The sequence below is a fragment of the Sinocyclocheilus anshuiensis genome, unplaced genomic scaffold, assembly GCF_001515605.1.
Source record: "Sinocyclocheilus anshuiensis isolate Anshui unplaced genomic scaffold, SAMN03320099.WGS_v1.1 scaffold1576, whole genome shotgun sequence".
Classification (NCBI taxonomy): Eukaryota; Metazoa; Chordata; class Actinopteri; order Cypriniformes; family Cyprinidae; genus Sinocyclocheilus; species Sinocyclocheilus anshuiensis.
The window spans coordinates 576,423-600,990 of record NW_015557202.1 but is presented as its reverse complement, the minus strand read 5'-3'; the positions used below and the strand labels follow the sequence as shown (position 1 = coordinate 600,990).

The window sequence follows — 24,568 nt, the reverse complement described above, 5'->3', positions numbered from 1 at the left end:
GTCCGTGTCACTAGTTAAAATTGCTTATTTCTCTGGATTTAAACATTCTTCGAAACATTTGAGATAATGTAAGTACACAAGTCATCAAAATATATAACACTGTTCTAGTGGTTTTTGGATATTTTAATTTTAAAAAATCTTACATATTGTGCCTTTAAAGTAGTGCTGATCAAGATGTGCGGTCTTGCTTACCCACTTTAGGACATTAAGTTCTTTGAAGATGTCCAATCCAATGATTCTTTCCACTGAACAAACAATGCATTAAACTCCCTTGTGGTGGCAGAACTACACCTGATTGTTATGGAGGAGGTGATGAGGGACACATTGATTTCAGGGTAGAACAAAAGTATCAAAGTCTGCGGCAGACTGAATGTCTTCAGTTGTTGTAGAAACGTCCCCTATTGAGCCATTTTGTTCTTTTTATAGAGGCAGTCTTTTCAGTTAATTTAAAGTTGTGTTTTTATAGCTCCCAATAACTTGAAAAACTCAACAGTGCTGTTCAAGTCATTGATGCTAAAAGAAAACAGGTTGGGGGGCTCTCGATCACATCCATAAATTTCACTGTTCATCTTCAGGTCAGTGTGAATGCTACAGTTATTCAGTCATAAAATATAAGGAATTCTACATTAAAGAGTATGGTCACCCTAGATTGCACTGGATAACAAGAAGAACAATATATACTCTGGTTTCTCTGTGATGCACACGTGCAAAATATGCCATGTCCATGAGGAAGCATTGAAAAACCATTTCCTGTTCCTACGGATTAACTAGGAGTAACTGGTGCAGTAATTCATAAGCTGAGTGGAGGGAAAATACTGTCTACTGGAGGCCCCTCTAAAGGCTGCTGTTGCTGTCAGGAACAGACTCAAAGGATGTAGTACTACCTTAAATTTAAAGGCAGAATCAAGTATTAAATTCTCTCTCTTTTGAAATTGAGAATCTCGCTGTGGCTCACATGAGGTACGTGTAACTACAGAAATCAGATGGTTCTTTATATAAAATGTGCAATAACACCCAAACTATTTCTTCTAGAAGCCCCCTAAGACAAATATACTATCATTTTGAGCCAATACTCAGAAGATCCAATACAGAGCTAAAGTGTCCAGTCACTTTTTTGGCAACACCCCGACTGTGTAAAGTAAAAATCTATTTTCTTGAAAGAGATTAGTGCTGCTGGGATAATATGGGGTCAGATGTTAGCTACTTGACAAGGATCAAATAAAAAAGCAGCATACTTCAGATTGAAGCTCATTTAAAGGGATAGTTCAGCCCAAAATGAACATTCTATCTACTCATGCTTCTGTCATTCCAAACTTTTAAGACTTTGTTTCTTCTGTGAAACACAAAAGAAGATATTTTGTAGAATGTTCAGCTGTTTACATACAATGAAAGTCAGCAGGGTCCAAAACAACACTGGACCCTATGGACAAAAAAAAAAAAAGAGAGAACATTTTCAAAATATCTTTTGTTTTCATACAAGTTTGGAACGAATTAACATTTTGGGCTGAACTATCCCTTTAAGCAAGCCTTGGGGCTCTAAGAACAGAAGGATCTTAATTAAAACAACACCTTTTTAAAGAGTAGACAGCTTAAACACAAATACTTACTTATGTATTTACCTATGTATTTCTGTTACAATCACATTTGACCACTATTAGATTTCATATTTTGTTTTATTGTTGTACTATTGATTGCTTTCTTACTGAGACATCACCACAATTGTCTCCTCAGACAAAGCAGCCCTACACACATCTGATCAGCTGACTATGAGACTTGGCAAACAAGCTACAGCTAATTTATCTATCTCAAGCACCTTTGGCTAAGAGCTCAATTCCCATAGGTAAATAGCCTGGCAAAGTAAACTATATTTATGATTACAGCAATAATTCAAAGCCGCAGATGTTGAATACAACATCTAGCAGTTCCCTGCCCTGTATTTGATATATTAAAACCACCCTTATGCACATAACTGTGGTTATGTATGATAAGTTTTCTTTGCAACCATAATTTTACGTCTTAAACCATAATTCTACAGGGGTGATCTTATTATTGAGCCAAAAGCACTGACGCATAAATGTTAAACAGGGAATATAACAGCATGTTAAAAAGACATAAATATTAGTCCAAGCATTTAGACTATGAAATTTAAGGCTAAAACATGACAGATGCCTTTTAATGATTTAAGGGCTTTTGCTAATTGTCATTTTAATAGGGGGATATTATATGGGCAGTCCATCAAAATTATTCTGCAACATTTCCAAAACATACACAAATCACATATTTCAAAGATTTCTTTTCATTAGACATCGTTAGGCACTTCTGAAGGAAGATTTACAGACCAGTACTAATTTGTTTCCACATTATTTGACAGGTTTAGTTAGTATAAAGATCTCATTGTTGGCAGACTATCAGCTCTAAAGCATACTGGAGCACTACATTTAAATATCTGCAGCTTCAACCACTAAGATACCAACAATAATACAGAAACCGATGCCTCTAGGGTTCTTCATGAATATTTGTTGGTTTTGGACGAGTGTATTTTTTCAGAGCAAGTAATGTTAGAACTGCCACATTTCAATAGGCCTGGGTAAAATAATAAAACAAATTTGTTGTTTTTTCAGTCAAGGAAGCAATTTAATTGATTTATGGTGACAAGGAAAATATCTGTCTTACTCACTGGGCTGTAAAGATTTTAACTACCATTGAACACTGAACCCTTTCAGAAGAAAATATTTTCTGAGCGTAAAGCATGAAAGTATGAAAGGACTCCCTCCATTAAAAGATTGTTGTGGTAAAGATTCTATCTCTAGCATCAACATCAGAACAATAATCTAATTTCTGCATCTATTTGTCTCCGTTATATTTTGCTTCCTTAAAGGGTTAGTTCACCCAAAAATGAAAATTAGGCTGCGTTTTACTCACCCCCGAGGCATCCTAGGTGTATATGACTTTCTTCTTTCAGACGAATCCAGTCGGAGTTATATTAAAAATTGTCTTTGATCTTTCAAGCTGTTTAATGCCACTCAGCAGGTGTTACATTGCTTCAGTCCAAAAGAACTTAAATAAAAATCGCCCATCCATAAAAAAAAGTGTCTCACACGGCTCCGGGGGGTAAACAAAGGCCTTCTGTAGTGAATCGATGCGTTTTTGTAAGAAAAATATCCATATTCAAAACGTAATAATCACTTGAATCTAGCTTGCACCAACAGTTGTACACAGAAGCAGCTCCGGGAGGATTACGTATGAGGTCAGCGTTGCGCATGCGCCGCTGAGTCTCGTGAAAACCAGCGTTTGTTTACAAGATCAAAGGAAGCAAAGTTTCCTTACTTTAGCAAAGGAAAACAAGTCTCCTCTTGGCTTACGTACATCAAAATCCTCGGACATTCTTCTTTACAAATCCTCGTTTTGTACTTCTAATTCTTGACCGTTGTTTTGTTTTGAACTCTCCCCTGCGTTTCTGCGTGCGTCACTTCTTGAGTGGTGCATGCGCAAAGCCGACCTCATATGTCATCCGCTCGGAACTGCTTCTGTTTACAACTGTGAGCGCAAGCTAGATTCAAGTGATTATTACATTTTGAATAAGGCCTTTGTTCACCCCCCGGAGCCGTGTGAGACACTTTTTTTTATGGATAGGCGATTTTTATTTAAGTTCTTTTGGACAGAAGCAATGCGACACCCGCTGAGTGGCATTAAACAGCTTGAAAGATCAAAGACCATTTTTAATATAACTCCGACTGGATTCATCTGAAAGAAGAAAGTCATATACATCTAGGATGCCTCGGGGGTGAGTAAAACGCAGCCTAATTTTCATTTTTGGGTGAACTAACCCTTTAATGTATTTCTGCAGATTTTGATGATGTAATTTCTATACAGATATAGGTCAGGTTTCACCTACATTGTGAGCACCAAATGTCCCTGCAAGATTAATAAAACATGAAATTACCTACAGTGTGGCACAAGAAGTGGCATAATAAACATATTAAATATTAATATTGTAGAGTAAAAAAATTATGACCTAAAGTCTTGCAGAAAATCAAAAAATGTGAAAAGGTTTCTGTCTTGGGTTTGTGGGATAGAAAATATCATTAGCATTAATATAAAAACACTATACAAGTCAATGGAACATCCCCATTATGAAAGAAAATCTAAAGTGGTGTCTGGAAATGTTATTTTCTACTTTATGCATTGCTATCGAGGCATATTACTGACCTGTGACCCCTGTGGCATACGATGGCTTGCCTTCCATTTCACCTTTGATTGCTTGCACGCCTATCTGATATTCTGTTCCTGGGTTGAGGCCTGAAAAACACACATTCATGTTGTTCTCACTACACAACTACTGAAGTCAATACACTCTGAAGCTTAGGGACCTGTGACTGCAGATGGATGCATAACAGCGGACTGACCTACAATGGTGTGCTTGGTTCTGGCCTCTTGGCTCATTGCCACGTTCTCCTGTCCTCCCTGACCATCAGGGCTAGCATTGGTCAATTTGAAGTAGTCCACGGCAATTGCAGGGTTCTTCCAGTCCACCTGGATAGAGTCCTCTGTCTGGCCCAGCACCTTGATTCCTTCAACACCAGAGACCTCTGAAGAGAAAACCAGATTGGGGCAATATCTGTTATGGACAGTATACAGCAAACAGCTTAATGGTGCACTAAGTTGTTTTTAGCTGTTTCACTGTGCAATATGACAACTGTGTATAATCAGACATGTATCAGAACTTTGAGGTTGATAAGATTTCAATGGCTGCATTTATTTGATCGAAAACATTGTGAAATATTTTTATAATTTAAAATAACTGTTTTCAATTTTAATATATATTAAAATGTCATTTATTCCTATGATGACAAGAATGATTTTTCAGCAGCCATTACTCTAGTCTTTAGTGTTACATGATCCTTCAGAAATTGATATGCTGATTGATATGCTAATATGCTGATTTGGTGCCCAAGTAACATATTATTATCAAAGTTTAAATCAGTTGCTGCTTAATTTGTTCTTAATTCTACAGTGATTCTGTGTACAGACTTTTAGGATACAAATGAATGCAAATCCTTTGCCATTTCTTTCATATTTTTGATTGGATGTCTTCTCTTGACTCTTCTTACAAGCATCTGTCCTCAACATTCTGCCACCGGATGACAGAAATGAGTTGCAGCCAAGTATTCTACCACTTCAGACTGAGCTACACTTCTCACGTGAGAAGGAAATGCTTTCAGACATTCAAACTCTCTGTTAACCGGTGACAGACAGTGTCCCATGCTGGCCATTCATCTTTGTCATCACATCCAAATGATCAGCACTTTCTCACGGGAGCCTAATGTGCTATGGGGAATGTATGACTGACCACATCAAAATGCTCATCCCATTGTTGCACAACCGTAAACATTCATTTCCATGAAAATGTGTTTTTGGCTTTTCATTGAACTCTACCAGCTTAGTTACATCTGGCCTTATAATGAACACAAATAGCACTGCTTGTTTGCTGCTATGACAAAGCCATTTTACTGAATTGAAATTAACTGAATTTCTTTGTTTACGAAGCATTTAGACACATAACATCTATTTTAAGCTTTAAATAAATAATTAAACCCTCAATACTGCATGATTACCAGTATATTTGTAGTATTTTAGGCAATTGTTCTTACCAGTCGTAGCCACTATCTCATCAGATTCACTGTTAATGCCCCTGATGACAGCGTACACCTGCACTATGTATGTGACTCCAGCTCCGAGGCCTGTGATCAGGTAGGAGTTTTTCGTGTTTTCCACCTGAACCTCTTTAATGGCTCCCTCGTCTCCCTTTGGATAGTAGGACAGGATGTAGTACTCGGCTCCTCTCACAGACTCCCACTCCACCAGCAGAGATACATCTGTGACTTTGATCAGACGGAGGCCTTTTGGTCCTAGAACTGAAGTATGAAGAAATGTTGTCAATGAGCATTCTCTTACATCAGATGATTTACTAGTTGTCTATGCATTGGGGTCCTGTTTATTAATTATTAATTTGTTCAACCAACCATGACAAACAGACCAAAATATAAGTCAATATTCACTGACAATGTTCATAGTCAGTGACAGTATAATTAGATCTTTCAGATTCATAAATGAATCATTCAGACCTTTTTTATTGGATCAACTCATTCAAAAGACCTGACTCAAAAGAACAATTGATTCACAAATCAAGCATTGCTCCTCTTATGAACTCTCATGAAAAAACCAAGGAGAGATTTTCAGCTTGACAGCCCCGATCCCCATTTACTTTCATTATATTTAAAAGAGTGGTCAAAACCACATAGTTCACCCACATAGTTGGGTGAACTATTCCTTTAAAAGTTTTTACTTCCCAGTTCTCTTCTTTAGTTTCTAAAGCTTGTTCACATTTATACAGCTTCCCAAATACCAAGTGATCTTAAGGTTTACTGAACGTCTGAGTTGGCTATTCTATGGAGATTTTCATTCTGGTTACTTTGTGGTTTGAGCCTCCATCAATAAGTAGGGATCTTAACAAAACTGCACATCAGAGTAGGAAGAAAAGAGGGGAGGCCCCAGTAGCAAACCAGGAGCCCCAGAGTCAGACAGTCAGCAGCCCATGGAGCGACGTTTCCATTAACACCTTATCCACTGACTTACAGGGGGAAAAAAATAAAGGATTTAAGGAAACTGCAAGAGAAAAAAATCAGGGAAATCCATGAGGGGGAGAAAAGGGTGCTGTGGACGCTGCATTACCCAGGAAAGAATGAACAGCAGGTTTGGACATTCTTCCACAAAGGCAAGCGGGCAGGAAGTTAAATGTTTTCCTTCAGTTCTGCAGAAGGCTTTCCATCCAGTGGCAGTTAATATGGCCATTCTTGCTGTTCTCTCCCGGGTTTGCCAGTAACAATTTCACCAGTAAATAATATTCCAAAAAGGCCTGCTGAACTAATGAACTATCAGCCAGCTGGAAAGAAAGCATAAGTGCCGGAAATGCGTGTTCCCACTGATTGATTAAGGGCTAACCAATGCAATTAAATTACAATTACAACACAGTTCTGTTTGGACTTGGACAAACTTGAATAAATCAACAGTGGTGGTTCTTCAAGCCAGAGAAACATCTGTCTGATGCTTAAAGCAACTTTAAATAAGTATAAATGCACTTTTAATTACATTTTATTGATGATCTATTGTGATCATGACTAAATATACATTTCTTACAATGTTGCCACCAATTTCTTTTTGAACAACAAAACTGTAGTCACTTTTTCTGCAGTGACTAAGCCTGTGGCCGCAGCAGTAGGTACAGTAAATCTAATCTTCAACATTTGTTGATCTACCATTAAGACATCCACCAAAATCCACTAGACTCGTTGTGGTCAGAACAAAGTTGCCACACTGATCTTTTGATGATCGACCACATTTACAATTAACGTAGAATTGTTTCATGGTGTTTTCTCTGTTTTTCATACAGGTCTAATCTGTGTGAGTTTGTAATCGCTTCCACATAATCCAGTAGGTCTAGGTTTGCAACACAAATTTCTTTATTTATACACTACTGTTCAAAAGTTTGGGGTCAGTAAGATTTTTGTTGTTGTTTTGAAAGAAATTTCTGAAGGATCATGTGACACTGAAGACTGCAGTAATGGCTGCTAAAAAGTCAGCTTTCCCATTACAGGAATAAATTGCAAAAGTAGATAAATACCTCCTAATATAATAACCCTATATTTTTTATTGCTTCTGGTGTTCATGGTATAACCTTTAAAGCATCATCCTATAATCCTTGTAAGATTTTACAAATCAGACATCCCCATATATGCAAGAATGAGCTTGGTTTAATAACGATGGCAGTTCCCTATAGCGTTAGATATGGAAAATCTTTCAGACAAGCTATGGACAGCTGAAACCCTCGAGTAATATTCCGAAGCCAATTAGTGTCAAGATCATGAGACTGTAACACCCTAATTGATCTGTTTGACTAGTTTGCAGTTCTTGCTCTTACCTCCCTACTATTATCATTCTTGGAGTAAATTACACTGTGCCCTAACTCCCCTAAGAAACCATTTCACAAGTGTTAACACAGATGATATGTCACACCCTAAGGCTCTGGCCATGGCTAATATTTTTTGAAGCTCAGCTCATCTATCCATGCATTCCAACTCTGAGGCACTCCACTTCTATCTGAAGGTCTGAGGGCGAAAGTGTGGAAAAGAAAAGGATTGATGAAAAACAATTCCCTTGTGCTAATACTAACAATCCCCTTGTACTAACCTATCTTTTACTGTTTTCTGCCAGCAGGAGACTGAAAAACAAGTTAATAAGAGTTAATAAGAGCAAATGAACTACCTCAAAGTGTTCAATTAGTTCTTATATAGTTGTTCATTGGAAAATTATAGGAGTAGCAGTAAGTTTACTTAGTAAATGCTGAAGCTTGAACTAGACAAGGTTCCACTTTGTTTTCTTCCAAAAGCCTCTAAAATAAAGTATACATTTAAGACTGAGACTTTTTTTTTTTTTTTTGAAGTTGAAGTAAATTAAACAAAGATTATTGGAGTATGTTTTGCAAGATTTGTATTTATTTTTATTAATTTATTAATTTATTTTTTAGTTTATCTACTTCAAAATGTATTGTTTGATTCAATGTTACTTGCTGTTTTTTTATTGTTTGTAAAAATTTACTAGCAGTTTCAGAGTGAAAATTGTTTCCACACCAAATTTGCTTCAGCATTATTTACTTTATTTATTTATTTATTTATTTATTTATTTATTTTATTTTTTACATCGTAGGTAAATATAACAAACAGGTTAATAGTTGCAATAAGGGTTGGAATCTGAGAAACAGGTTTTTTTTTAGACCAAATCATTCTCGTTTCTATAAACAATTCTTGCGCATGTATTCCTCTGTCAATGTGGACAGAATTACACCGTACTGAAATACTCTGAAAAAGTTCATTCCATGGCACTGCAACATCGCTACTGAATCTACAGTGAGAAACAGACAGCGTGACAAGTGTAGTCCAATTTACGAATTAAAATTATTAAAATATTTTTTTTTAGTGAATCAAGCACATACAGCACAATCAGTACATTTAGATTCTGGTCAGAATTTCCTGTAAACCAACTTAGTATAATCTTACCCATGGAGCAGTCGATTCCAAAGAATCCCTCATCGCAGATGCACTGTCCATCCACGCAGCGTCCATTTCCTATGCAGTCATTAGGACAGGTGGCGATACTGCAGTCTTCTCCTGAGAATCCACTAAAGCACACGCATTTGCCATCCACACAGTGGCCTTTGTCTTTGCAGTCGTTAGGGCATGTGAGCTGGCTGCAGTCATGGCCGGTGTAGCCTTCATAGCAGACGCAGCGTCCGTCAACACAGCGGCCATTATCATTGCATTCGTCAGGGCAGGATGAGATGGAGCAGTCTGGACCCTCCCAGCCTGGGTTACACTTACAACTGCAAGAGTCCTGCTGGTATGTGCCATGTCCACTGCAGCTAGTGTCCACACCTAGCAAAGGAGAACATATTGCACCTGCTCTGATAAGATCACATAAAATGGGGTTTTGGAGGTTGGGGAACTCTGAAATCTGTGATTCTTCGCCCTGGTCCATATATCTATTTCTCTTTATAAGGCAGTTTTTTCTTCTTTTTTTTTAAATACAGTATTTTTGAAGTGACAAATGTTGTTTTTTCTTGTTAAAATTCACACTAATTAGGGTTATATACATTTTTTTTTATTTCATGGTATTCCTTTCAAAAATTCAAAATTCAAATTTTAATTTTAATTCTAGCTTTAATTCATTCAAATTCAGTTCAAATTCACAAATTGAACTAGAATTTTAAAAAAAGCATAATATGTTAACTTTTTTAATCAAAGGTGTCACATTCACAGTCTATATTACAGATGCATGTACTTATAAAGGCTGGGGTCTAAGTGCAATATAAGTCACATGTGGTAAGGGACGCATAAGACAAAAAACAATAGTAAGTCACTGCATTTTGCACTTTTTTCATTATGCACTAAAATATTAAACTATGCACTAACTTAAAAAATAAAAACTGTATTTTTGCAGAATATTTTAGCCTGAATTGATTCGACTTGGTTATATTTGAGGCGTATTCAGATATATATATGGTTCACAGTACCAAATCAGGTAGCTTGATTTTTAGTTTAAAAAAAATCAGGGAAAAATCTCCAGGTTTGTACTAATACCTGACCCTCCTCTGCAGCAGCCCTGAGCGCATTGGCTCTTTAGGTAGGTGACTTCCTCCTCCAGGCCATTTACACGGTACAGCAGGGCTTTGAAGTCTTCGGAATCTGCACATCCACAACCAGCCGACTGCAGACGTATGTTGTGCTTGAAGACAATGTCATTCTCTCCATCCATTGTGACTAACTGTCCTTCTGAGGCCTGGTCCTGGGAAAGCTGAGCCACCTGAGAACCCTGCTTACAACCAGAATCAATCCTGTAGACATGACTGAACGTGACTTCTTTCTCTGCAGGACCCACCTCCTCAGAGAGCACAAGACGGGACACCATAAAGAACGTCCCTAGAAGGAAGAGGCCTCTCTTCAGCCGGTTGAATCTTACAATCATGGTTTCTGAAAGAAAGCAGAAAGACGTGAACCCTCGGAGAATCTTATGATGATTGTGTGGTTAAATTTACAAGCATTTCTTTCTTAAAATATCAAACTTTCCTTATGGTTTGCGGTCTCACCTTCCAGTAAGGAGCTTGATTTGCATGCTGCACACACGAAAATCAATGTGCAAGACATCACATTATGTTTAATGGAGCGCAATCTGTTTTATAAGGCCAGTGTTATAGATGTCTGATCCTACAGTAATAACTGTTTGCCAAGCACATTCCATCCAAACCGTTAATTGCACATCCACAACCACGAGGGCTTCTGGGAGCAAAGAACCCTTCTAACTAAATGATGTAATCCCCATGACAATGATGTCATTCAAAGCTTTTAATACATCTCTATTTAAAAGTAGGATGTTTTATAACAGAGAAAATGCATGCTTAGAAAGAGCCACCTGGGGTTTGTTGTGGAAAAAGAATCTTGATGTGGAAAAAGAGTTTTCTGTTAAAAGTCTGATCATGTAGTTTATACAGTACTAAAGTTAATTATAATTGACAAATGAATAATGTAGATCTTTTTAAATTACTTGATAAATTACAGCATTCTTATATAACCACTGTAATAAATTTTAGAACAAATGTATTATAAAATATGTGTTATTAAATATTAAACAATACATTTTAAATTATATTAAATAATATAAATAATATTGTAGTTATTTAAATAACTGTTTAAATGTCATTTTTGATGCATACTTCTAATGGTCCAGTATGAATAAGAGCATACCTCTATAAATATAAATATAAATATAAATATATATTTAAAAAAAAACATAAATCTAGCATGGTCTAGTATAAGGACCAAAAATAATTACATCATTAACACACATAACCTCTCTAATAAATTTTAGATCTAACTTATTATAAACATATTACAGTTTTAATATTATTTATGAAATAACAAATATTGATTTTTATTAAATAATATAATTAAAATATTACATGATATTTAATAATATTACATAAATAACTGTTTAAATGTCTATTTTTGATGCATACAACTATTGGTCCAGTATAAAGATCTAGAATAGGATCTAGGGCATACCTCTATTAATATAAAATATAAATATAAATGTAAAATATAAAAACTATATAATAATTATCCAATCTAGCATCAGATTGTCATAGTCATAGATATACAGCACACATAACTTTTTTTTTTTTTAATCCTGAATGCATGCAGAAGATTAGACACACATACTGTATCTATCCATTATGCGATGTAAAGGCGAGGGCCCTTGTGAGCCCACAGGACCTAAAATGACACTCATCTACTCTGCTTTTAATGCCAAATAGTTTCACTGACATTGCATAACCTATGAAAACAAGACATTAATGTCTCAAAGCCACTTTACCTTTCTGGAATTTATTTCTTTATCAATCACAGGCTCTGATAATAAACCACAACACTGTGATATTGTGATACTGACAACCAGACAATTACAGTAAATGGCTTAACATTTCAGCGTGTGCTTGCACCACAGTACTCAGTGTAATTGAATTTGTCTTCTTTTTTTTCACCATTTATTCATTCCATGCTTTGTTTTGAACATTAAGGAAATCTTTGTAAATGTGGCGCTTAAATATAAACATGGAACAACACACATCAAAGTCCAGAAGCAGATGTGGAATGGCAGAAATGCTGAAATGAGAAGACAGAGCACTCCCTCAGGACCAAGGTAGAAATGTGAACAGAAGCACAGAAAAATCTGGAGCTCATGCCACACAGATCAACCAACTGAACAGAAAACATTGCTGGCGGCTGTTGTTTTTGACAGATTCTCTTTTGCAGATGTGGAGAGCTATTCCATTGCATTAGTCTGAGAAGACGGAATGCTAACTGCCATTCTGTGTTCATAAATTACCAAATAATAACTTTAAATAAACCAATAAAACAAGATGAATCATCCACTAAATCCAAAATGTCCCATCCAGCCAATGCAACCCAGATTCATATCAATACATGTGCAATAATCAACCTCAATACTTACAACAAGAACAACAGCAACAGCACAAACAAAATGCCCACACAGATCAAAACAATAATCCTATAACTATAACCACATAACAAATCACCAACACAGTTCATATGAAATAGTTTATTAAAGTCAGTTAAGAAGTTTGTTACTATTTGGGGAAATAATGTTGGTCTAACATGTGTTTTTTATGTAGATTCAAAGCAATTCACATCTGTGACTCAAAAGGGAATGCGCACTGGAACAAAATATTTCCTTCTGCATTATCCCTTATAATTGATACATCTAAATAAGGATATTCAACTCACTGGGTAACATTTAAATACTTAACTACTGAACTCAAACAGGCAGGAGAGTCTCTCCATGACCTCATGGACTCCCTGATGCTTATTAGATTGGATGGTGCAGTATTAAGGCACAGAGTGGTGAGGTCCATGACGTCCTGCCGTAGCCCATATCACAGGCCCAGACACCACTAGAGCTGCAAGGCCCTTTGAGGGTCTCGTTTATTGCTTTCTGTCAGAGGCTTTTATTTCATGTGCACCATTTCTTTTTGCTTTTTTATTTATCTTGGAAAGGACACTGGAAATGCCTGCCAACTCTCTTCTTCCACTGCTACTGAGTAGATGCTTGAGCCTGCATGCACATACATAAACACACAAAAAATATGCTATGTTTCTACCACAGTAATTGAACAGACAATACAAATTGCCATGCAACAACCACAAAATACTTATTGCCCACATGTGACTGGCCAATGTATGACATCAAAATTGCTGAGCACAGTCCAAGAATTGCTCATGAAGTTTCACACTTAACTTTTTTTTGTTTTTATCTCATCCAGTGGACTACACTGTAAATTTACACACACACACACACACGCGCGCGCACGCACGCGCGCGCGCGTGCATGCGTGTGTAACTGTATTTATGCATGTATGTGTGTGTGTATATATATATATATATATATATACACACACACACACACGCGCGCGCGCGCACGCACGCGCGCGCGCGTGCATGCGTGTGTAACTGTATTTATGCATGTATGTGTGTGTGTATATATATATATATATATATATACACACACACATACACACGTGCATAAATACATTTAGATAGATAGATATTCTTTAAAAATATAATTACTTAGAATTTCTTCTAGCAAAATTAACATAAGATATAAAGAGCAATTAATATTAATATTACTAATAGTTAATATTAGTGATATTATTTTCTTTTATAGGTAGGAAGGTATCAAAAATAATTTAAAAATAAATCTAAAATAATAATTTGTTTGAAAAAATATATTAATTAAAATAATGTAATCTAATATTAATTAGAAAATAATAATAATAAATATGCATAATATTTTATACATATAATTTATAAAATATATAACTTCTTTCTTAGTAATATTATTCCCAGAAAAAAAAAACCTTATTTTTTAATGATTTCTTTCAGCAAAATTTGTATAATATATTAAGAATAGTTAATATTAAGTTTAACATTAATAAGTTAAAATTAGTACCCATTTTCATCTTAAATATTGCTAATAATACAATTAGAAAATATATAATAATAATAATAATAATAACAACAAAAAGTTTTTTTTTTGTTTGTTTTCATCATCACCTTGAACTTTACAAGTATTTGCCAATTTACACACAGTGATGTTCGAAAATGTATCTTCCATACCCAGTGAACATTTCAGCAAGCCATGCCCAATGAAATCTCTACAACAAGATGTTTAACAGAGTCTGGTTCAAGACAGAAGAGATGCAGGCTGCTAAGTGGCCATTGGCTGTTTTCTGTTGGATCTCAACACCAAGTCAAAATATAAGCTTTCAACGCTATGACTGGGACTCATTCATGGCTTTTAGGAACTACAAGGGCAAAGACCTACAAGCAATATGGAATAAAAATAGACTGTGAACAACATAAATCACATTCTGAGTTAGGAATAAATTGAGTGAGGTAGAGGGCGGGAAAACAGAGAGCCAGACTGTGCCGTGCCATGCCCTCTCCTCTCCTGAGACACATTAGGAAGACGACAAACACAGTCTGTTCCTCTGCATCTAAAGCAGAGCCCCAGTTGCACCATTAGGAAAGAGATTCAGGGCTTACCAATGCAGAAAGAGAAGAGGTGGAGAGGTGAGGAGTGCAGACTGCAAGCCACAAACATGCAACACTAGTGAGTTTCCCCTTTGCTCTTCAGCTGATGAGAGCAATTAAGCTTGATACAGACTCATTTCCTCTCCTCGGCATTTACCACTGGAGAATGAAACCACAGCAGCCTTACAGGATCTTTCAGATTCCTAAAACTGACTCTGTTCGCCTGTATTGTTATGTGCAGGCAGCATATAATAAACCTCCAGTGGGCTGCGTGCAACATCTGCTGTTCATCTGATCTGGGCTTCTGATAATACCTGAAGCCAACACAGTAGCGTTTACTCTTAATCTGCCAGACGAGAAGGATGTAGCTTAGATCTTGTGTAAAAGTGGGGTCCAGACAGGTTAAGCACTAAGCATATGCCTTGGATAAAAAGCATAGAGAGGGAACGAGCAAGAAATAGTGAGTTGACAGTCACAAATGATAACCATTTTTTTTTCTCGTATAGCAGGTAGGAAGATTTATTTTTTATTTTTTAATTGACAGATACCCTATCAATACACAATACGAAACCATATTAATTAACTTTAAATGAAATATAAAATAATTTGTTTGAAAAAAAAAGATAAAAAAAACAAAACAAAAAAACACTTGCTCTGCTCCGCACCTGACTTCAAACACATTTTTCCACTATGCATTGTCCATTGGGACACATATGTTATCTTGTCAAGACTGGGACACCCATTGCTTCACAAGATTTATGAATCAACTGGTCAATTTCAGCACTATTTATTGAAATGAAGCTGTTTGTCCTTTCAAACAGAGATTATTGTCTTAAATGACAAATCACTATGGATGGTTTCAGTGTATGTGTCTAAAAATTATACATTTAGCAATAATCCTTAGTACTGAGCATGAACATGAAACAGTAGCAAAAATATAAAAAGAAAATAAAAAGTCAAAAGTTAAGATTGCACTGTATTAGTGCAATATTTCTATGTGATCTGACCCTTAAAAAATATATTACTTAAATTTGATTCAGACATGTTAAATAAAAAAACCTTGTAGATGAATAAAACTAGTTAATTTAGATGTTATCACAAAGTACATTTTTAGATTACCAGTCAAAACATGTTTACAGTGTTGAATATTCATAACTAGCGAGAATTGGCAAATTAGAAAAAAAAAATACCAAGCAATTAATTCAAATAAAGTTTAAAATATTAAAAAAAAAAACGAAATCACTGCATGAAATCTACCCCCACAAACATCATAATATAATTTAATGTCAATTCAACAGAACATTTTTACAGCTGCCAAAAAGTTCATGCACAGGCAATAATGAAGCTGTAGATGCCTTACCCAAGAATATCGCCTGCCACAATATTATCCCTGCTCACTGACGCACGCCTATTAGCGCAAGCACTTGTTTACAAGCTCAGACTGGGCATTCAGGGCCCTCCTGACCAGCAATGTCTCGAGTCCTCCAACTCTCTGCCTTCAAACAGTTTAAATGTCCTCAGTGCAGCCATGAGCCAATGGCCAGCCTGGGTGTGGCTACCTCCAAAACTCCACTATAGAGGACAGAACTGAGGGAGGTAATGAGACTCTTCTCTGTTGTACATTGTCTGGAACTTGTTTCAATACATATTCTATTCAACACAAACTTAACAAGAGTGGTCCACACATACCACCAGCTCTCGCAGGTAGATTTTAATGAACACTTTTTTTTATATCAAGGATTTTCTTACAGTAGCAGCACTAATCAATCTGTTTTCCAGGAATTGTGATATATAGCTTCTGACGGGCATGTAGAGCCAAAATCAACAAAGTCCTCCGGAGCTTGAATACAGCACCAACCTACATGGTTACAGGAGCAATATTTTTATGTGTCCTTTCCACACATTTTCTTCTTGATTCAAAAACTGGAATAACTTTACAAATGGAAACTAATTCCTAATCTAATTTACACCTTTTGGTTTTGTGCCGTCCATGAAACATGTTCAATGCAGTGCAACATCCAGAAACATATAACAAAATTCACACAAATGTATGTTCAAAGTAATAACTACCAAATCAAAAACTTTGTTAAACATGCACCTTGATTTTTTTCCCTGCTGCACTCAAAAGAATCAAAACAATACACATTTTTTTCAATATTGTAAATAAAACTGTGGGAGCACGTTTTACAAGAAAATACTATTTCAGTCTTTCTATTCTGTGTTACTTGCCGATTCTTTGTAATTAATAGTGAAATTTACTAGCAGTTTCTGAGTAAAAACTGTTTCTGTGCCATTTTTTTTCAGTGTAACAATAAACAAAAATTATGCAGCAATTTTTTTATTAATTTGTTTTGAGAACTCCAGCAATTGACAGTAGTCATCACTAAGGTTATTTGTCTATCATTTCCCTGGCATCTGTTGATTTCTGGGTGTTGCGTTACAGAGAGGTGAAATACTTGGGCTGAAACTGGAGAGCAGGCCAGGTGTAATGTTTTTTAAAGAGAAGCAGGGGTCCAGCTTTATACATAATGTGGTTGTATATTCTTGCTCAGACAGATAGCAACACCAGTAGTTTCCTCTTGGAACACTTTCAAAGGATGTCATCATTGAAAAAAACAATTACAGACTCGGTCCTACAGCAGCTATGACAAACTCAATGTTTCATTTGTTAACGGCTAAAAGTAGAGCCTGAGAACTATAAAAAAAAATCTTTGGCACACCTGATTGTCTCCATAAATATTTGGATACTTTCACATGTGATTGGAATATGTAGGGCATAAAGGAGAACAGGGAGAAATTGTTCTGTAGTCAGGAAATGTCCAGCTGTATGCTGAAAAAAAAGTCAGTTTACAGTACCTTTCACTCAGCAGTGATTCTCTGAATAAGTGATTGTGTGCATGTCTATGTCTTTAATTACAGCTGGAAAACACAGTAAACACTGTTACTACCGGTTTTAATTACATGCAATTCTGCTTTTTGGGAAATTATTTGCAGACTGCTACTGCAGTACTATGGTTTGAATACTGGGAAAAAAGGCAGACTTAAGGTATGGTAAGATTTAAGTCCGTACATAGTAATGTATAATGATACTAATACAAAATGTATTATATTTCAACATTTTACACAAATTTTATTTTTTATACAAATTTCATTGTTTGCTTGTTTTTTGATTGCATAATATGCATCTATACTTAAACAATGGCTAGATTAAAGGAAAAGTTCACCAAAAAATGAATATTCTGTCATCATTTACTCACCCCCATGTCATTCAAAACTGTATGACTTTTTTCTGTGGAACACAAAAGAAGAAGTTAAACAGAATCATACAATGAAAGTGAATTGTGAAGGCACACTAAAAACATCATAAAAGCATATTTGCTACATTCCAAATCTTCTGAAACCATATGATAGCTGTGTGTGAGGAACATTAAGGAGGGAATTTAAGGGAATGGTCACCATTCACTTTTTACTGTATTGAAAAGAGCCTTGCACACATGTTGCCTTGCATGTTCTATTATAAATAACAGAAGAAAGTTTTAAAAGTCAGGGTATGCGGATAAAGGGTAAGTAAATGTTCACAGTTTTAATTTTTAATTTTATAAAACTACTATAACTTTAAATAAGCAACTATCATTATTTGTCCATTTATCATTATTATTTGTTATTTATGTGCTGCCTGATGGTGTACATTGTAGATTTTGTTTCCTTAAATGTATTTAAAGGGGTCATAGGATGCCCATGGAAAGTTTTTAATGAAAAGTCTGTAACATAGTTTGGTTAAAACTTCTCAATGGTAGTGTAAAAAAAAGTGTAAAAACTTTTTTACCGTCAAAAACAACTCTTTTCAGAGCACGCAGTTTTGTAGCATTTTCCTTTAAATGTTAATGAGCTCTGCTGACCCCGCCCCTTTCATCCGAGCCGCTCTCTGAGGGACTGTTTACTTTAGCCGCATTCATCGTGAAACTTGCTAATTAGCACATTATTAGGAAAGGCGATTTGCAAAGATTCATTAAAAAAACCTTACACTCACTTCTTCTGTAGATGAGGCTGGATCACGAATGATTCGCGCGAACATAGACGCATTTATGTAGATCGGGGGCGATTATTACGTAATCCACTGCGTCTTCAGCGGCTCAGATGCTATGTTCATTATTACATCCAACAACAGAACACCTCAATCGCTTAGAAGTCACCGCTCCGGCGGTGAAAAAATGGCGGACTGATGACAGCTCACTCAGGGCAGGTCTAAGACGGCAGTCCAGTCTGTGCTAAAACGCTACTGTCAATCAAACTATCGTGGGAGGGGCCTGTTTTTGTGATGTCACACAGACAGGCATCTGAGATCGGCTCGATTTGAGAAAGGGGTAAAGATTTGAGCAGATTAAAAAAAAAACACTGGGTGGATTTTTATCATTTTAGGGTGGCTGTGTACACACACTGTCAACACACATTTCAGTTCAAACAACTTGTAAAAGTGCATGTAGCATCATATGACCCCTTTAATATACAGTACCACTTAAAAGTTTCGGGCGGTAAGATTTTGTAATGTTTTGAAAGAAGTCTCTTATGCTCACCAAGGCTACATTTATTTGATTAAAAAAGCAGTATAACATCAGTAATATTTAATATTATTACAATGTAAAATGACTATTTTCTATTTTAATATATTTTAAAATGTAATTTATTCCTGTGACAGCCAAGCTGAATATTCAGTCTGAATATTCAGAAATATTTCTAATTATGTTGAAATAAGTTGCTGCTGAAAACCATACTAAAACCATACTAAACCATACTATTTTCTTTTTCTTCCCTTCTTTTTTTTGTAACAATGTAAATGTCTTAACTGTCACTTTTGATCAATTAAATGCATCCTTGCTAAATGAAAGTATTCATTCCATTCAACAAAAAACTTGGAATGGTATACTTGTCAGTATACTTACCCATGTGTGACAATACTAAAAATAAATTTTTCAAGTGGCCATATTTATTTACCACTTGTGTACCAATGAACTATGTATTAGAATGATATATACAGTTGAAGTCAAAATCTGGCTACCGCATGTTTTACATTTTCCAGAGAGCTCTAAATCATTTACCATTTGAGCGATACACATGTTTGAGGTCCCTCCTGACACATCCTCAAATATATCAAACCAATTTCCTTAGGAATTACTGAATTATTTTCCAGTTTTTCAACACTAGTATTGAAATGATACCCGCAAAGGAAATGCAGCTTTCATCTGTCACTCATTTTTCAACAATGGCCCTCTCTCTCCATTTATTTGAGAAGAGGATCTGTGTACACTGATTCATGTGTTTGGCCGCCGGTGTTGTGTACAAGAATTCAGCAGAAATGTGGCATGGCGTGAAGCAGACTTATGACTTTCACCATGCTTTTTATGAGGCAGAGGCTCAGCAAGAGTTTGTGCATTAAGGAAATAGGGATATATTTCAATAAAGACTATGTGAGAGGTCCACAGAATAAAAGGGGGGGAAAGGGGAAGGAAAACTTTTGAATGCTATGCTGGAGGTTTATGATGATTACAATTAAAAAATTAAAATAAAAAATTGTTTATGTTTTTATAGCTACAGGTTATTGCTAAGCAATTGTGATCAATTTAAAAGCAGACTACACGTCAGACAAACTCAGAGGTGTAAAACCCATCTCTCTTCTGCTGAAAGTTAAACTTATTACAGCATGTTTGTTTTAAAGTCTACTATAGAAGCACAGAGACTTGAGGCCACAAAGAAAATGCCGCAAGGAAATCTATCAAAGAAAATTTAATCTCTGTACTTAAACATATTTAGGTGGAATGCTTCTGGGTTTTATTAGGCTGGTTTTGAAGGTCAACCCCGCCATAAGTGAACTAAGAGGGAAAAATAAATTTTAATCAAAGCCATAAGGTCTCAACTCTGCAAATAAAGATGGAAAGATGGTAAATAGGTGCAAATAGGTAAGATGGCGCCGACGCTGATGGCTGCCTCCGTGGTGTGCTCCGCTTCTGTCACGAAAACAAATTCCTCGTATGTGTAAACATACCTGGCAATAAAGCTCATTCTGATTCTGATTCTGATTCTTCTAAAGCTTCTACCAACTCGCATACGTGTGAGACACAGATCCAATATTCTATATCACACTGTCAACAGTAGACTTTGGGTTATGTTATACATTCATCTATCTGCCTGTCTCCAGATCATAATAAACCGTAAAGAATGGAGGCTTTTGATAGCAGTGGGAGAAAGCGAAGAGGAACCCAATGGCATGTGCTGCAATTTTGTCGTGCAATTCTATCAAAAAAAAAAGTATTGTTCAGGAACCAGTATCGAAGTCAAGGTATCGGTATCGGTATCAGTATCGGTATCGAAAATTTTGGAATGATACCCAGTCCTAAAATGTGATCCTACTAATAATGATTTGCTCTTCATAAAGCTGATTGATGGCCTTAATCGCACAAACAGACTTAAGTAAAATTGTTGTTGTAACTCAAAGCAGGAATACGTATGGCAATAAACATACCAGCATGCAGGTGACCTTTAATTTCAGCACAAAAGGCATTCTTCACATTCATGCCATCTGACTGAATCAGACCTCTGTGATGCTGATGTATTTAAAATCAATGGCAGGACTCTTTGGGACGACATGTTCCTAACCTGAAAAATACAAAAGAGCTTTAAGTCACAAGATTTTAAGGTTTGACAGTCTTTCACTTCTTAAAATGAATACAGATGTAATGTAAATCCAAGACTGAGAACAGACGTCTACATCTACAAAAATTCTGTGTTAAAGGGGTAGTTCACACAAATAGTCATCATTTACTCACCCTCAAGTTGTTCCATACCTTTATCAATTTCTTTCAGCTGTTGAAGACAAAAGAAGTTCTGTCATGACAACTCTCTGAGAGATTGGCATGGTAATGTACATGACAATGTTAATGTATTTGAAAGGGATGCACGATATTATCGGCCACATATCGGAATCAGACGATAAATGCTTTAAATGTAAATATTGGCATCGGCCCGATATAAAAAATTATGCCGATATGTCTTGACGATAAGAGGAATACGTTAACTCGCATGTGCTCAGGGTGTGCTAGCGATTACATCAACAGTGCCATTAGATCATGTCAGCAGTGTGGCTCATTCTTGAAGCAAAGTTTTGCCTGGATCACTGCATTTAAACTGAGAACGCACTTACAGAATGATGCGTTTAGTGTATGATAGAGTAAACCGTAATAGCACGTGCAGCGGCAGCCTCCCCCGGGTCCTAATGCCCGTTTGGTAAGGAGTTTTAATTCCGTAGGGGGCGTTGTTAGCCTAGGCCTACTTCTAATAAAATGAAAGGAAAATACACAAATAATATTTAGATTGTGTTTGATTAAATAAAGCAGTAATTGATGGCATAAAATCATGAGTATGTTTTGATTTAAAGGTCAGATGCTATAGCTTACATGAACAAAAAAAATAAATACAGAGTTCTGGCATGAAACTCTGATGGTGAATAGGTCTAACTCAATCTGACGTAAAGACATCATTATCACATGGCACATCTGATTGGTTATCTCCTGTATTGGTAGCCAATGAGCTCACTGCTCAACATTCAAATATATCACTAGAGCTTGCCATAGCAGTGCAGCTTGCTTCAGAACAGCGAATTCAACATCTAAGATAAGTGAAAGCTCTTCTAATCCATATCGCTGTGTGTATTGCGTGGTCTGCTTAACCGAATTCCAAAATGAGCAACCATAATCAAGTTTAACTAAGTGTCATGTTAGCAGTTTGCATTGTATGCAGCGAATATTAAACATTAGCAGCAGCATTTAGCATCTGTGTTTATACAGCTGGAGCAAAACGCAGTTTAGAGCATATGTAATCGCTCTGAGGACACGCCTAGTAACGGACATGAAACAGGTTAAATGAAATAAGCATTCTTGTGTATGGATTCAACGGGGGTTCGCCATATACATCGGCGATTATCCCATTGTTCTCTTTCGATACTTCACTCGTACTGCGTCGCTAGATGCTGCGGGAAACTCCTTTTCTCCGATTACTGAAGCCTTTTTTTTTTTTTTCAATGCATCTGTACTGCCATTGTTTCAGAAATGAACCAATGACGGCGCAGCAGAGCTGCGCGAGCCTATGGCGAAGCAGCACGCCAGAGCCCGCCAAAATGGGTGGGGCATCTGGCTATATAAGCAGGTGCTCGGCATAGGATCGCTGATTCTTTCTCCTTCAGCGACGACATCTACTGCTCTTCGCTGAGTCTACGAGATTTGAAGCCTTCGCCGGCAAGCTGATCCAGCCGCCGTTCTGCAGCAGCAAGATCAGCTCACCGCCTCCGCTCTCTGCTCACTGCTTGCAGCTCGCCGCCCACAGCTCGCTGCTCTCAAGCAGCACTGATCAGCGCGCCGCTTTGCAGCACCGGATCAGATCGCCGTTTCAAGCAGCTCTGTTCCCAGTCGCCCTGTCCAGTTCCGGGTGCTGGGAAAAATGTGTTTATTGCATGCAAAGGGCCTGTTCTAGTGCCCAAGTGTACAACCGCTGTGATAGCGGACAAAATAAAACACAAACATACTCCAAAAGAGAGCAAATCTCCTCTTCCAAACACGGCGAGCCCCGTGTCCCTTCACAGCAACCCGCCGCCCGAACCAATTCAACCCCTTGCCACAAGGGCCGAGACCTGGCAGGCCATCCCCGGCGTGTCAAAGTGGGTTATGGGGATTATAAAACGAGGTTATCTACTCCAATTCGCTCGAGAACCCCCGCATTTCTGCGGTGTGATCCCCACCTTAGTAGGGAACACGAACGCTTGTGTTCTTCGTTCCGAGGTGGCTGTGCTCTGGCGAAACGGGCCATAGAAATCATCCCGCCAGCTCAGAGCGAGTCAGGCTTTTACAGCCGCTACTTCCTCGTCCCCAAAAAGGATGGCGGCCTCAGACCCATCCTTGATCTCAGGATTTTGAACCGCGCCTTAGTAAATCTTTCCGAGGTGGCTGTGCTGCTGGCGAAACGGGCCATAGAAATCGTCACGCCAGCTTAGAGCGAGTCAGGCTTTTACAGCCGCTACTTCCTAAACTAAAAAGGATGGCGGCCTCAGGCCCATCCTCGATCTCAGGATTTTGAACCGCGCCCTAGTAAAGTGCACATTCAGAATGACCACTTTGAAACAGATCCTCTCGCTAATTTGCCCAGGGGACTGGTTCTTCTCTCTGGATCTGAAAGACGCTTACTTTCACATCCATATAGCCCCTCATCACAGGCAATTCTTGAGATATGCCTTTGAGGAAGTACGTTCACGAAGTGCTTGGATGCAGCTCTTTCCCCTCCGAGACAGATGGGAATTCGCATTCTGAACTACCTCGACGACTAGCTCATCCTAGCCCAGTCAGAGGCTGAGCTAGTATCCCACAGGTCCCTTCTCCTTAGCCACTTGGAATGCCTGGGGCTCAGGGTCAATTTTGCCAAGAGCTCACTGTCTCCCAGCCAACAAATTTCGTTCCTGGGAGCAATTTTTGACTTTTTTGCCAAATGAGGGCTATAGTCATGCCAGAGCGTGCCCTGGCCATACAGCAGCTTGCGGACTCCTTCAAAGTTGGAGCCTCCCTCCCTCTCAGGATGCTTCAGATGTGTCAAGGTGGACCAGGCCTGCGTGGACCAGGGCTGCGTTTCCCGATAACGTTGTCTCTTAGCTCGCTACGAAGACTCTAAAGGTATATCTTAACTAAAGGTATACCTGATCTAGGCGTGTTCCCCGAACTATACCTTAGGATGTTGCTTAAGGTAAACCTTCTTACGTGCGACGTTAGCAGGTACTGTCCATGGCGGTGGTGCTGAATAGGTTGATATCGATGGCT

The 24,568-nt window shown here is 37.4% G+C and overlaps 1 protein-coding gene and 1 long non-coding RNA gene across 3 annotated transcripts in view; both read right to left on the bottom strand.

Annotated features, from left to right (window-relative positions):
* The window catches only part of LOC107678933 (tenascin-N-like), a 31,096-nt gene extending 14,911 nt beyond the window's left edge, over positions 1-16,185 (bottom strand). For both annotated transcript variants that reach the window (XM_016474334.1, XM_016474335.1), the window contains exons 1-6: positions 16,078-16,185; positions 10,194-10,583; positions 9,114-9,488; positions 5,652-5,915; positions 4,407-4,589; positions 4,210-4,299 (exon numbers count right to left, since the gene is read on the bottom strand). In XM_016474334.1, the coding sequence (XP_016329820.1) occupies positions 4,210-4,299; positions 4,407-4,589; positions 5,652-5,915; positions 9,114-9,488; positions 10,194-10,578 (1,297 nt within the window). In that variant the 5' untranslated portion in view covers positions 10,579-10,583; positions 16,078-16,185. The remainder of the gene's footprint in view (positions 1-4,209; positions 4,300-4,406; positions 4,590-5,651; positions 5,916-9,113; positions 9,489-10,193; positions 10,584-16,077) is intronic.
* Positions 16,186-17,225: 1,040 nt separating this feature from the next.
* LOC107678934 (uncharacterized) lies at positions 17,226-18,007 on the bottom strand. Its single transcript, XR_001632990.1, has 3 exons — positions 17,975-18,007; positions 17,438-17,547; positions 17,226-17,304 (listed from the first exon to the last, which is right to left on the bottom strand). It is a non-coding gene; the product is annotated as an uncharacterized LOC107678934 (long non-coding RNA).
* Positions 18,008-24,568: the final 6,561 nt, after the last annotated feature.